General features: G+C 43.1%; 2 protein-coding genes across 3 annotated transcripts in view; one reads left to right on the top strand and one right to left on the bottom strand.

Annotated features, from left to right (window-relative positions):
* Positions 1-388: 388 nt before the first annotated feature.
* slc26a5 (solute carrier family 26 member 5) lies at positions 389-13,894 on the top strand. The gene is made up of 18 exons (XM_031740362.2): positions 389-595; positions 1,601-1,873; positions 2,953-3,092; positions 3,285-3,395; positions 5,939-6,120; positions 6,289-6,453; positions 6,533-6,768; positions 6,874-7,021; positions 8,129-8,242; positions 8,358-8,435; positions 8,528-8,623; positions 8,881-8,987; positions 9,118-9,187; positions 9,272-9,364; positions 10,886-10,990; positions 11,125-11,337; positions 11,464-11,518; positions 13,094-13,894. The coding sequence occupies exons 2-18, from the start codon at positions 1,707-1,709 to the stop codon at positions 13,240-13,242; spliced, it is 2,229 nt and encodes a 742-aa protein (XP_031596222.1). The 5' UTR covers positions 389-595; positions 1,601-1,706; the 3' UTR covers positions 13,243-13,894.
* Positions 13,842-14,580, bottom strand: part of psmc2 (proteasome 26S subunit, ATPase 2) — a 4,994-nt gene continuing 4,255 nt past the window's right edge. For both annotated transcript variants that reach the window (XM_031740364.2, XM_039600984.1), the window contains one exon: positions 13,842-14,102. In XM_031740364.2, the coding sequence (XP_031596224.2) occupies positions 13,945-14,102 (158 nt within the window). In that variant the 3' untranslated portion in view covers positions 13,842-13,944. The remainder of the gene's footprint in view (positions 14,103-14,580) is intronic.

The raw sequence follows: 14,580 nt of genomic DNA, 5'->3' as shown, positions 1-14,580 counted from the left end.
ACTTTCTGCTTTCATCATCCACCCCTCTGTCCCCAAACACAAGAGCTCCCACTCTGTCTTTGTTTTCCAGCACAGGAACGACTCGCCGTGGGACTACACCAATCCCTCCAGTAGATAAGTGTGACAGCGGTGTTGTATACAGCTATGTGTGTCTGCAATAAATATGTCTGCCATATTTGGTATTTATCTTCAGAGAGAACGGGAAATGCCAGATTTAGATAACCTGTTAGACAAAAACTGCTAAAATATAAAGGTCCACTTTCCTTTCTCTCTTCTATCAGTGATATGAAAGCATAGCAAGAACATAAAGTAGGCCTACCCTTTGTTTTAGGACTACAAAATGGGATCGATAAAGACAACGACGCATGCGTGCAGAGCTACTCCCGTTCTTGCGGACCGGAAGTTCCAAGAAAGTTTTAAGCAGAGGGACTCATCCTGTCTACATATTCTATCTGTGATTTATCGTAAGCGTTTGGTGCTCTAGTTAAAGGACGTTGCCCTTGTTAAACTTCAACCGAAGAGGTCAGTTTATGTACGTGTGTTCTCCTTGAGCCGACAGCATCTTAGCAGGAGGAGGAAAACAAGGAGGATGGAGGTGAGTCAAATATCTTTGCTAGTGTCTTTCAGTTAGCTTAAGTGTTTCCCTATGACGAGGTGAAGCTCCTGTCACAGCAACGGGAGCTACTGTAGTTACGCTCGCTGCCATACCTGTAGCTCATATTTCCCCTTTAATTAAAATTTAATGTCTCCGCTGTGAATTTATCAAAGCCGCTTTTTACAACATGATGTGAGCTAGCTAGCAGAGGAGAGGAAATGGAAAGAAGCCCGAGACGTTCAACTGTCGGCGCCAGAGTTGACTGAACAGAAGACCCGACTTTATTAAATGCATAATATATATGTATAAAAAACCTTTGACATAAGTCTATTAAAGTTCAGGACCTGTTCCACACACGGGTAAAAAACAAGCAAGTACAAAAAGCACAAGTGTTACTCATTTGCATATTATTATATATAAAATAATAATTATATATAGATTTATTATAATACATAATTAATGTAAACATCAAATACATGACTGTATTCTAATTGTTCTTACTAACAGTCGCCCATTCTTACAGTATTACTGTAGTTTCATTCACTATTTATCTGTAAAGCCAGAGATTCGGTTTTTTTTGTGTTTTTGGATTGACTCTGAAGGCACCGTGTCGAACTGTAATCCAAGTACTTAACCAGACCAGCTACGTGTTTCCTCTTTTAAAAACATGCATGGCTTTGTTCCTCCATCGCGAAACATGAAGGCGTGTGGTTGAAAGACTTTTGGGAGAGAGGTTTGCCTGTAGCTGTAAAACACTGTGCACCTACCCTGAGCAAACTCTATGCAGTACGATTTATTCAGCAAACTTTCCCCCAGTAGATCAGACTTAATGCAAGCCATTACATAAGCTGGTCAGAGACCAAATATTTATTTGAAAGTAGCAGCCTTGCAAATCAAACTGAAATCTCTTTATCGGCATAGCAAAGGGCTTCTTTATTATCATCACCCATGCTCGTAGAAATCATAACTATCTTGTCATGTCTTGTCCTCACTTGCTCTGAAAAGGTTTAAGGAATGAGGATATACCAGCTAGTGAAATGACCGAGAAGAAAAAGCGGGAGAGGTAAACTACAAGGGACATAGATTCTACGTCAGCCCTCCGGCCTCTACTATGGATCAAGAAGAAGTGGTGGCTGCAGCAGCTCGAGAGGATGAAGCCTCCCAGCTGATTTACAGGATCGAGCGTCCTGTCTACAATGAAACTCTGATCCAGACAAAGCTTCTTAAACGCAAAGAAGACACCACCACAAATTGTCAGAAGCTGGCAGAAAAGTTCCAGTAAGTCTTTCTCTGGACATTTCCTGTTAACATGTCGTTGAACAGATCAGCATCGACAGCTCCACACACAAGATCCTGGTCTGCTGTATAAACTGAATCCAGAAGACCGTGGGAAATCTGTGGGAGTTGATGTGCAACCTTAGAATATCCTTTTCATGAGTGGAAAAATAAGATGTTTAAATACATTAAAATGCAAAAAAGTTCCAACACTGATCTTGAAATAGATTATGTTGGATTCTGACAAGTTATTCAGAGCTAAACTGCACAGACCCGGGATTCTCTGTCCCTGCTTTTTATTTGGTAACTGATGCAGCTGGGCAAATGTTCCAAAGTACAAGCAAAAGGGAGAGAAGTCAGGGGACTGGTTAAACAAGTTGCCCGAACAAGGCTGGGAAATGACATGCTGATGCCAGGTCGCTGGGAATTTGGGACTGGGACAGGTGGGAGGGCTTACTCAGGGGAGATGAGGAGATGTTTAAACAAAAAGCAGAGATGTGCATGGGAATGGTACAGCGAGCAACCTGGGAGTTAGTAAAGAACGGGTCTCCACTCATAACCATCCACGACACGCAGGGCAAATGGCAGTGACGCAGAGGGAGTGACAGACCTCAGGGTCTGAGCGGGAATCGACACAGTGACACATTAAAGAGTGCCGTGTCATTTTATAGAAATGCATTTGTTTTCATTTTACAGAGAGAACAACAAACGTGTCATTTCTGCACACAAACGTTTCATAATGTTGTAAAACATCCATGTTTTTTTTAAAATAACTCTTGTGCAGAGTGAGAGTGAAGTTGTGTTGGGGCTTAAATCTGTAAAAGCAGAACAAATATTGCTACATCACTGAAATGATAGTTCTGTGGTGTAAGAATGAACAAACATCTGTTCACCAGTGGAAATCACGTGATGCTGCTATTAAAGGTATAGTAGTGATTTCTCATACCAAAGTTCAGCTAACACGAGGGGGCTTCTTGAATCCTTGAGCTGCAGCCAACAACATGAAAACTGACTCCAGAAAAACTTCAGAGTATCGTCTGTGGTGGATTTTGAAAAATCTGATTGGTGTTGAATATCCACAGGTGTTCTTCAGAGAAGGCCAAGTCAGCAGCTCTGAGCTTCATGCCCATTCTCTCATGGCTGCCGTCGTATCCAGTCAGGAAGTACCTCTTTTCAGATGTGGTCTCAGGTCTCAGCACGGGAGTTGTGCAGCTTCCACAAGGTCAGTAAACTGTGCAGCAGCACTGTGTGAAACGCTGAGGCCGAGTGCAGGGCCGGCTGCCGGCTCCAGAGGAACTGTTTTCTGCTTCATGCTGACTCTGTTTTGGCATCGCTGACACTTTGACACTGTGATGGAATCACTGAACCTCCTGGATTGTTTATTTGGAAACGTGTTATCTTCCCTGCTCCACAGGACTAGCCTACGCTATGCTGGCTGCTGTGCCTCCAGTTTATGGTCTGTACTCCTCCTTCTACCCAGTCCTGCTGTACACCTTCTTTGGCACGTCCAGACACATATCAGTAGGTGAGAGAGCCGCCTCAAAGATTCTCTGTTCTGAGCTCATGGCCCTGTGTGACCTGCTCTACCTACGTACAAGAAAAGATTTACAATATGCTCTTCATTGTTTCATAAGCTCCGCCCTCTTATTTACTTAGTAATGCTTTGCTGCCTGTTATGAGGATAGGGAACTATAGATGATTTGTTTCCAGTCTGATTCTCCTGACATTGTCCAGAATTTGTCTTTCATTGGCTCCACCTCTGTTCTTCATGTCTGCTTTCAAAACACAAAGATGGTGACTGTCAGACGCACTGAGCTGTTTCGCTTTTTGAGAGACTAAGAAATTCTTTAGAAAAGACAAATGTAGGCAAGATGATATCATTTTTTACATGGTTGAGCTTTTTATACTCTATGGTGGTGTTTCTTAATCCACATTAATGGTGTCACATCAAAGTCTTGAAGGCGACGAGTCATTTTTCACAGAGCTGTTTGTGAGTGACTACATGCTGTGTTTGGCTATGAGGTGCACTTGGTTACACAGTGATTCAGATTACGAGATGAAAGGTGTGGAGGAAATGTTTGTATTTGTGCTAACTGTGTGCTTAGCTTTCATGGGAGGATTGTGACATTTCAGCGGCCTCACCCTGTGACATCTTCCTTTCCTTGAAATGGGTCCAAGTCTTAGATGCCAGCTGTGACCTATGAGTCCATCTGACAGTTGGACCCAATGGAGCACCTCACAAACGAGGTGACCTGACAGTGGAAGCACAACAGGAAGTGTTCCCGTAAAACTGTCACATGGGGAGGAAACGATATGTCACATAATGGCAGACTAAGAGACAGACGAGCCTTCCATCAGAAAGCACACACTTGAATGAGCCAAAGTGCTGCAGTGATGTTTAGTGCAACTGTGGGAGAAAGAGGTTTTTGTCTCCTGAAAAAAGACAGGTGCAATAAAAATATTGCATTTCCTTTTGTTGAAGTCAGCTGTGCTTTTATTAAACCTTCTTGGTCCTCTTTGTTGGTGTGATGGTTTGGATATTTCTCTGTAAAGAACAGAAAGAGCTCAAAGAGCTTCGTGCTCTCACAGACTAAACCTAGCATCCTTTCAGACAGAGTGCTTCATGACTCACACACTTTGCATAGTGAGATTCAGTTTCTTCCTTCCGGACGAAGGCTTCTGGTCCCACAGTGCAATGATCCAGTCATAGCTTTGTTACTTTGTAGCTTACAGTATGTTCTTTTGTGTGCAGTAGTTTGTACTGTGGTTATCTGTCTGTGAGGCTGGATGACTCTACCTACGGGTGCAGGTTCTGAAAGCAAATAAGAAAACCCCGTTATCACATGATAGATGAGTACTGTGACTCATTTCCTCTGCCAAGAAGGTTCTGTGTGTGTGTGTGTGTGTCTGTGTGTGTGTGTCTGTGTGTGTCATTCTGTCTTAAAACATGATAACTTGAAAAGTTTAGAATGAATTTTGATAAAACTTTGGGGGTGGAGGGAGTGACATCATATTTGGCTGACATCCACCGAGGTCTTCAAGCTCCACTAATGATTTTGTTGGTTAAAAACTGACAAAACCTTCTAACTTAAACTGTCATTCACACACGTTTGGTGTGTATTGATAATATACAGACAGTACTGTATAGATGCTGCTTACCTTCTTCCTGAGAGTGTTTATGTTATATGGTGACTATAAATATGACATTATTACCTGATCTTCAAACGTTCTTAAAATGTCTTTAAAATTCTGATTAACATTTAGGAAATGATGCTGGGGGTCACGTCTGCATCCAAATGTCAACTTTGACCTCTACTATTCCCTTTAAAGTAAATACTGCCCACAGAGGCTTAACCTCGCGCTCTCCAAGCAGGTTTAAGTGTTTTTAGTCTCAAAGTGATAATCAGCATGTACCCACATCATTTTTCTCAATTCAAAAGTTTCGTAAATGTGAAAACAAAACAACAAAAACTGTAACATTATAATCCCTCAGAATGTGTCTCCTGTGGGAGGTTTTTGAAATCAGAGCTTGATGGATGGTGTAAAAACTTTCTGTGTGGCTTCCAGCTTTTGAACTGGGATTGTAAAACTCCCTGCCTCTAACTACTTAAAGACTGACATAAGCAGCAGGACTGAGATTTCATTAAACCCAGCCTCAGTTGTCTCACCAATCTGCCTGCTTTCTTTTCTCCAACACTGTCACGCTTGTCTCAATTGTCAGTTTAAATCCGTCCAATGAATAGGTCCAATAAACTAGACCTGCTCAACCCTTTGAAGCTGAGGAGCTAATCTGCAAAGATTGTAAATCACCGCTGGCCCAAATCTGGCCTGACATCAGGTTGCTGTGGAAATGATGACGGTTCCCTCTGGCAGAGAACGAGAGGAAATAGTTGGGCTGCTTTTCAAGTGTGAGGCAGGACGGCCTTTACCGTCACAGCGGTGGTGAGAGTAAAGGCCGGTGCAAGCACAAGTCTGCAGTTTCTGTGCTGGATTTGAGAGCTCGTTGTAGTTGACATCAGCTTTGAACCCAGCCTATCATAGCGCTGTGTTTGTGTCGATGACCTGCAGGAACCTTTGCTGTCATAAGTCTGATGATTGGGGGCGTCGCTGTGAGGGAGGCACCAGATAGCATGTATATGAATATCAATGCTACTGGATCCAACGCATCTGATGCCATCAACGTGGAGCTTCGTGATAAGAGCAGGGTCCAGGTGGCCGTGATGGTCACAACCCTGGCGGGACTCATCCAGGTCAGCCTCCCACCTACAGAGCAGCCGTGGCTAATCTCACTGTTTATCCAAAGCAGCAGCAGCATGTATGAATCACTGTTGATGTGTCAACTCGATTTTAAATGTTTCTGTATGAAACATTGTTTTTCAAAAACAGAATGATCCCCTCTTCTTTTGCATTCCTTTCAGATTGTTTTAGGTCTTCTCAGGTTTGGCTTTGTAGCAATCTACCTCACCGAGCCCCTGGTGCGAGGCTTTACCACCGCAGCATCCATGCACGTCGTCATCTCCCAACTGAAGTACTTGCTGGGGGTGGAAACGCAGCGATATTCTGGGTTTCTCTCTGCTATTTATGTGAGTTTTGAGAGGCCCGGCCTTTCTCCGTCCCAGTATGGTCAATGAATCGCTAACACTTACCTTTCTGTCACTACAGAGTGTCAAAGCAGTACTCAGCAGAATCACCAGCACCAATATTGCCACTTTCCTTCTGGGGCTCGGGTGCATCATCTTCCTTTACGTGATCAAAGTTCTCAACGAGCGCTTCAAGAAGAAGCTGCCCATTCCCATTCCTGGAGAGATCATTGTGGTCATTGTGTCTACCAGCATCTCTTATGGTTTGTCGTTGTCAAAGGAATACAAGGTCCATGTGGTTGGAAACATACCAACAGGGTAGGCTGCACACACTGTAGATTTGTTTAAGTGTCTTTTGGTTTAAGCTCCTGTTCTGTGCACGTATGTGACAGAGGTATACAGATGTTGTCTTATTGGTTACAGGCTTCGCCCTCCTGCTGCCCCAAACATCTCGTTGTTGCCCAATTTGGTCACAGATTCTTTTGCTATAGCAATTGTAGGATTCTCCATGGATGTCTCGCTGGCCAAGATCTTTGCCCTGAAACATGGCTACAGTGTGGATGGCAACCAGGTGAGTGTGTCCACGGGGTGAGCTGTTGATGAGCTGCTGGTACTGTGTGTGGCTCTAAATGTTTGGTTAGAAACCTGGATGATGGGACGTCCTCTAGATGTTAGTTGCAAATCTTGTAAAGTTATATTTTTATTCTGCACGCTGATATTGGAAATGCTGCTCACAAAAAGGTTCATTGTTCCAATTTGTTGGAACTTGTTCATTTCATCCACGTCCCCCCCCGCACACACACAGAATCTGACAAAACCCAAAACAAACATACTTTTCAAATCTTTATTCAGCACACAGTCTTCACTGTGCAGCCTGGAAAAGCAAGTAGACTGCTTGAATTCAAGTAAGTTGGAGAACAACAGCCTCCATGTTTTTGTGTAGCTGCAAACATTCCTCCTACAAAGCTGTGTCATCTCATCTCTTAGTGTTACGTGTAAGCATATCCTTGATTTAATAAAGACATCAACTGTTTGTGTTGTTAGTTTAGTCAGATTGAGTTTATCTATAAAATTTTAGAACTCGGTGAAGCAAAACTCCCGTGCTCAATAAGTGCGATCATCATTTGTTGTTGTTGTCTTTATCCTGTCTTCCTTCTCTCACCCAAACCAGTCACAGCAGACGGCCCCGCCCCTCCCTGAGCCTGGTTCTGCCAGGTCTACCTTACAAAATAAAGCACCTTGAGGTCACTGTTGTTGTGATTTGGTGCTGTATGAATAGCACTGAGTTGTCTGTAGCATTGTATAGTTGCCTGACTGTACTGTTTGTTTAAGACTGAACAAAGTGTTTCCTCCAGGCGTGTACGCTCCATCTGCACTTGAACAGTGTAACTTTTTTTATTCATTTATTTCTTTTTTTTAACCGACACATAAATGCAGGTCACGTGATTAAGGACAAACAACCCTGAACTTTTCAAACTCCTGACAGAGGAGGATGCAGTGATGCAGTTTGTTGATGTGGTTTTGTCGCATTTAGCAAAGCACGACTGTGGAAAATGTACGGGTTGCATTTTCCTGAAATTGTCCAAAGCTCACGTGTGAAAATGTTGTTGCAGAAGGACTTTCCTTTCTTTTTGAAGCTCAATGTTTTCAGAGTTTTCCTCCACGTGTCCACTTTCAGGAGCTCATTGCCCTCGGTCTGTGTAACTTCATCAGCTCTTTCTTCCAAACGTTTGCCGTCACCTGCTCCATGTCGAGGAGCCTGGTCCAGGAGAGCACAGGAGGGAAAACACAGGTGACACACACCAACTACAGGAATGATTACACTATCTAAATTGGTGCTGTAAAGCTGTTGTTAGAGTGAGAGAGGTGTGTTGATGGAGTTATTGCTTTTTATGTGTGTGCTTTAGATTGCAGGGCTCCTGGCGTCGCTGCTGGTGCTGGTGGTGGTGGTGGCCATCGGCTTTGTCTTCGAGCCACTCCCTCAGGTGAGTCCCTGTCTGATGTTTGGGCGTTACATGTGAGACTGTACACACCTAAATGTTTTTCTTTGGCTCTCATGTTTGCTTGTGTTTCTCAGACTGCGCTGGCTGCCATCATCATGGTCAACCTAATAGGGATGTTCAAGCAGTTCAGGGACATTCCCAGTCTGTGGAGGACCAGCAAGATTGAACTGGTCAGTCTTTAAAACCAAGCTTAGCTGACTTAGAGTGCACCGTTGTTCTGAGAGGTGTTTTTTGTGAACCTGAGTGAATACACAGTGGAGAAGCTCAACTTTATGCAGAAAGTGTGACTATAATGGACAGGAGTGGAAACGATCAGATAAATGCACGTCGTCTGAAGACATTTGCATATGTAAAAACTGCTTTGTGGTCTTGCAAAACACTTTCTCTTCATGCTAGTTTCATGATACTTTCTTTTTTGTCCTCTCAGGCCATCTGGGTGATTGCCTTCATCGCTTCTGTGCTGCTGGGATTGGACTACGGCCTCCTGGTGGCCGTCACATTCGCCATATTAACAGTGATATACAGGACACAGAGGTAATGATACGAAGCAGCGAGAATATGTGTTTTTACTTGAACTGAAGCTTAAAGGCAGCTGTGAGAGTTTTCAAAGTGATTTGACGAGCAGGTTTGATTTGTGCTCCGAGCTGTTTTCTTTCTCTTCCAGCCCTAAAAGTTCCATCCTGGGCCACGTCGCTAACACGGGGCTCTACTGTGACGTCGACGAGTATGAAGAGGTAAATGTGTGAGAAGAGGAACCTGCTCTGTGTGAAGGCAGGAAAAACATCCACACTGACCAAAACTGCTGTTTGTGTTCTCAGGCGGCTGAATATGAGGGGATTAAGATTTTCCACTCCAACTCTTCAATCTACTTTGCTAACAGTGACCTGTATGTGAACAGCCTCAAGGAGAAGGTAGCACTGTGTTTGTATGTAAGCAGAGACAAACAGAAACCCCTTTTGTGGGGGAAATATGTGAAACACTTATTATCACTGGGTCTTAACTGACTCAGTCTGAGAGGAGCAGCGTGAGCGTGTAATTATCTGGTGGTAGATGTGAGCAGAGCTCTACTTTGAGATGAGCAGGAAGTCCGTTTGCTTGTGATTTAACTGTCTTGGCTACAAATGAAGGTTTGCAGTTGTAGCTGTAGCCTGTTCACGTTACAGCTGAACCTTCACACAGTTCAGTGAAAAAGTTTCTACCTTTGTCATTTCTGCTTTTTATGTGTTCAAATAATTAACAGTAAAAAAACATTTTAAACTTTACTGTGTGTATTGAAACAAAGGTTTATTTAGTGTCTAAGCACCAAGTGGGAAATATTCCCAGCCTCTTCCAGTCTTAACCTAAGGAGTTAGTGCTTTACCAGCAACAACTGATTCCTAGGGATCAGTCTGTGTTGCTACTGTGGTGGCATGTTGAGTCCTTAAAGGGTAAAAAAAGTCCCGCTGTAAGATCATGGATTTAGCTCAGTGTTTACTAGTCACAGCCATACCTGATTGCATCAATAACACAAAGAGACCTGCGCTACAAGAGCTCAAAAAGCAACACATGGTGCCACAATCAGCTGCAAAGGGTAACAGAGTCATTACTTTACTGCTTCAGAGCCTGGACAGTTGATGGAACTATGAATTCTGGGTAATTACTTTTTCACCTAGGTGCAGGTTTGGATAGCTTGTGTTGGTTAAACAATGAAATCACACCTTGAAAACTGCATTTTGCATTTACTGAGGTTATCTTTGAGCAAGATTAACGTTTGTTTTGTGACAAATCAGGAGAAGCACAAATATTACTGAAAGCAGTTGATCATGTGCTTCATGCTTATTGTGTTCACAATGTTAAAGTTTAAAAGTAAAGACGTCAATATATGTTTGTTTTGTAAAACATTATTTCAGTTCTCATTTTTGTTTTTAATATTCAATTCAATTCAACTTTATTTACACAGCACCAAATCACAACAACAGTCGCCTCAAGGCGCTTTATACTGTAAGGTCGACCCTACAATAATACATACAGAGAAAAACCCAACAGTCACATGACCCCCTATGAGCAAGCACTTTGGCGACAGTGGGAAGGAAAAACTCCCTTTTAACAGGAAGAAACCTCCGGCAGAACCAGGCTCAGGGAGGGGCGGGGCCATCTGCTGTGATTGGTTGGGGTGAGAGAAGGAAGACAGGATAAAGACATGCTGTGGAAGAGAGACAGAGGTTAATAACAAGTGTATTATGTAATGTAAAATGAATAATTATCAGAAAAAACTTTTGTTTTTATTCAGGTTTAATTTTTTTATGTTGGATTTTAAGATTTATTTTTACACAGTTGATTATGAGAATCGCGAAAATAAGACGCGAGGTAATGGTAGAGGTAAACGAGTGAGGAAGAATGAAGTGCTGAGTTGGATGTTAACAGCTCTGTTTTAATTATGTTGATCTTTACAGACGGGGCTAAACCCTGAACACTTACAAGCTGCTCGGAAAGCCCAAAAAAAACAAAAGGAGAAGGCGAACAGCAATCAGTCGTCTCCGCTGAAAATCTGTGCCAAGGTGAGTCACTGTTTTTCTTTTCTTGTCTATCCAAACTGTGAGCTTTGTTAACAGGTTAAATACACACTCGTGTGTGTGTGTGTGTGTGTGTGTGTGTGTATATAATGTGTTTTGGTGTGCTACTTTGTTTCTAGTACAAGGATGAGGCAGTGACTCATGAAGTTTTGCCCCAGGGCCACGTGGCGGTGGCGGAGGATCAGAAGAACGGCCAGTTTGGCGACAGACATGGCGACTCAGCCTCGGAGGAGGCGGTCTTCCTTGAGCCTTTCAGCACAGTCCACTCCATTATCCTGGACTGGACGTCTGCAACTTTTATCGACTCAGTGGGAGCTAAAGCCATCAGACAGGTTCTGGCCCTTTCTCCAGTGCTGCACTGCACAGGAGCACCAGCTGCATGCATATTTGCACTGAACTCCAGTGACTGTTTTATGGTGTAGAGCTCAAATACTAAAAACTAATATCTGTTTGTGCAGGTAATTAAAGAGTATGCCACCGTAGATGTCCGGGTGGTCATAGCTGGCTGCAACAGTAAGTGATTCAAGATTATTTATTTGTCACACACATAGTTATACAAGTACAACACGCAGTGAAATGTATCCTGACACACCTCAACTGTGCAAAAGGGGAGAGAACAACATCATATACTTTATTAAGACTTTTCATTTTTATTAGATCTGATAATATCTGTACACATTTTCTGTTTTATATGCACTACCTAAGAAAACGCTATAGAAATTTAAACCCATCCATCCATCCGCTTATCCTTACAAATAGCTGTGGGGACTATTTGTGGACCGTGATATGTTCAAGAAACCAGTTTAAGAGGATTGGTACGGTGGCCCTGAGAGGTCAAACGGACTGCAACTTAAGAAAACACCAGCAATGAGGAAAAACCCTGCAAAAGCACACAAAACACAATGGAAATAGGAAAAAATAGGAACCAAAATATGCTAAGAATTGTGCTGGGAGACACTTAAAAGAAGTGGAGGATCTATTGGAATCCATGCTGTTATGATGATCAAGATTACTCAGACGAGGCAAAGCCTGTGCATGCTGCAACCTCAGGTTCTTGTTTGTAGCTGGATGATGTGGCGCCCCTGTGGTCTGATGCTGCTGTAGCCCATTTGCTTTCCAACATGAGGTGCATTCAGAGAAGCTCTTTGGTGCTCTTTGGTGGTAACAAGTGGTTATTTGAGTCACTCTTACCTTCCCATCACTCTCGTCACAATTTTTCTCTGACATCAACGAGGCATCTTCTCTCAGAGAACTGCTGTTATGTTCTCTTGTTCAGACCATCCTCTGTAAACCTCAGAGATGATCCTGACCAGCACATCTGGCATCTACAGTCATGCCATGTTCATTCTGATGCTCGCCTTGAACTCCAGTTGGTGTCTGCATCGAGCCTCTGTCATGTGATTGGCTGATTTTGATGTTTGCATGAATGAGAACATGATAAGGTCTGTAAGTGGAGATGACAAGTTCCACACACTGAGATCCAGTGGGATCATAATGTAAAAGATGGATGGAAACAGGCAGCAAGCTTTATGACAGAACTCTGTTGATATGAAAGTTTTGGTTTGAATGATTAAGCTTGTGGGTCCTGACACTGAATCACAGGCTGTGTTTGTACTGGCAGCAAAGACTAAAGCCAGTGTTATTCCTGCAGTAACAAACAGGACACTCCTGTTCTGCATGGGATTTGGGACTGAAAATGAGAAGATATCATTTGGAACCAAATGGTAAACATGATGTCACACAATATATTTACAGTTCACTTTCAGTTTATTGCCTCATGAGCGCTCAGGGATGTTTTCAGAGTGGCAGCTAGCCAGAAGAAGGCAGGGATGAAGCTGCAGCGGCTCGTTTCAGACTGCACTCGACAGCAGCTTTGTTACAGTCCAAGAAATGAACACAGCAGGTTGCTTTAAACAGTGGTCCTGAAAAGTTTCCCTTGTGTGCCCTGTAAATGGAACAAAGGTATCACTGCAGGAACGCCTCAGTGTCTGCACTGAACGTTTATTAGCCCTGCTGCAGTGAGTCTTTCCTTCACAAAGTCTGTTGTCATTGATGTAAATACTGAGCCTGCTGCATGTTTCTCTGCAGGAAACCTGCTGGCTGAACTGGACACCTTGAAGTTCTTCACTAAGGACCTGACCACAGACATCCTGTTCCCCACCGTCCACGACGCCGTGCTCCACTGTCAGCACTCAAACTCTCACCCGTCTGTGGCTGCGGTCAGCGACATGACCTGAGAGGATGCAACGTAACTGAGAACAAGTCACAGGAATGGGACGTTGTGGCACTCTCACAACCTCGCTGTGAACTTGTTTTCAGCGGAAATATCAGTGTTTTTCACACTCACAGTGCACTTAAAGAATCTCGTAGCCTTGTTAAAGTTCCAAAGCAGCAAGAACATTGCTTTAATCAGAACCTTCAGAATGTGGTGTCCAGCTATAGCCTGATTTCTCTACAGTGTTGACGTTGCACTTTAGTCATGTTGTAGTTCTCACTGTTTGCTGAAGTACTTTTTAAAGCTGCAGCTTTGTCTACATGATAATGTTAGCAGGTACTTTTGGAAGCCTTGTGTTGTAAACGTAATACTGACCACCTCATTATCACGCTGGTACCAAAGTGTTACCTATAATCTGTCGATATGAGTTTTTTGATTCTGATCTGGAATGACCTTTCTGGTCTGTTTGGAGTGTCATGTTGCTGTTACTGTACATTTGCATTGGTATATGACTCAGTACTACATAAATGCAGTGGATAGCTTTAATTGTGCTGTTAGTGAACGACACAGGAGGCCTTTCAAGCTCCCCTGTGCTTATTTTGTTAAACACTGAAACTCAAATCTGGAATAACTTTTATTTTTTAGTGAACAAGAATAACAACAACAACAAAATCCTTTTGACTGTTTCTTTTGACAAAGCCAAATCAGACACACAAGCACACACTCAGTTGTAGGTCATGTATCTGGGGGTGGCGCTGAACTTGGCGTACGATTTGATGACCTTGTTAACGGCTTCCAGGAAATCTTTCTCTGTGGCGATCTTCCTGCGGGCCCTGATGGCAAACATTCCTGCCTCAGTGCACACGCTGCGGATCTCGGCACCTGAAAGGAAACACCCGATATAAGAGTGCTCAGATTTTCAGTCTAGAGCTGAAAAACTATTAAACCTGCATGTAGACGACCTTTATCTCACGCTGTCAAGCCATTCAAAACAGTTTGTTTGACTTGGCTGAAATACAGGATCGTGTTAAAGGACAGCCGAGACTTGCTTCAGACTCTGATCTACTTTAACATAACATACTTCCAAATTTATAAAAGACAAACCTTTCCAAGTAACAGGTTGCCCCTGTGTGGTCATACATCAGTACTACACTAATAAGTCTGAACTCTTCTAAACTAACAAGGAGTCGACAAACAAATCTGAAAAGTACTGGAAGCCACTCAGGGAAAGCAAGTAGTTTACGGCAGCGGTCCCCAACTTTTTATTTATTTATGTCCAACAATATTTTCACAGACCGGCCTTTATGGTGTCGCGGATCAATACAACAAAATAAAACCAGTACCGGTACCAAAGACCCAG

Source organism: Oreochromis aureus, linkage group 17 (assembly GCF_013358895.1).
Source record: "Oreochromis aureus strain Israel breed Guangdong linkage group 17, ZZ_aureus, whole genome shotgun sequence".
Lineage (NCBI taxonomy): Eukaryota > Metazoa > Chordata > Actinopteri > Cichliformes > Cichlidae > Oreochromis > Oreochromis aureus.
This window is presented reverse-complemented; position numbering and strand designations above follow the sequence as displayed.

What these genes read in the sequence shown, in the direction of transcription:
- slc26a5 (XM_031740362.2), top strand. Translation starts at nt 1,707, where the DNA reads ATGGATCAAGAAGAAGTGGTGGCTGCAGCAGCTCGAGAGGATGAAGCC. An exon ending in TCTTCGAGCCACTCCCTCAG is followed by an intron (nt 8,436 to 8,527) that starts GTGAGTCCCTGT and finishes TGTGTTTCTCAG; the next exon opens with ACTGCGCTGGCTGCCATCAT. An exon ending in GGTCATAGCTGGCTGCAACA is followed by an intron (nt 11,519 to 13,093) that starts GTAAGTGATTCA and finishes GTTTCTCTGCAG; the next exon opens with GAAACCTGCTGGCTGAACTG.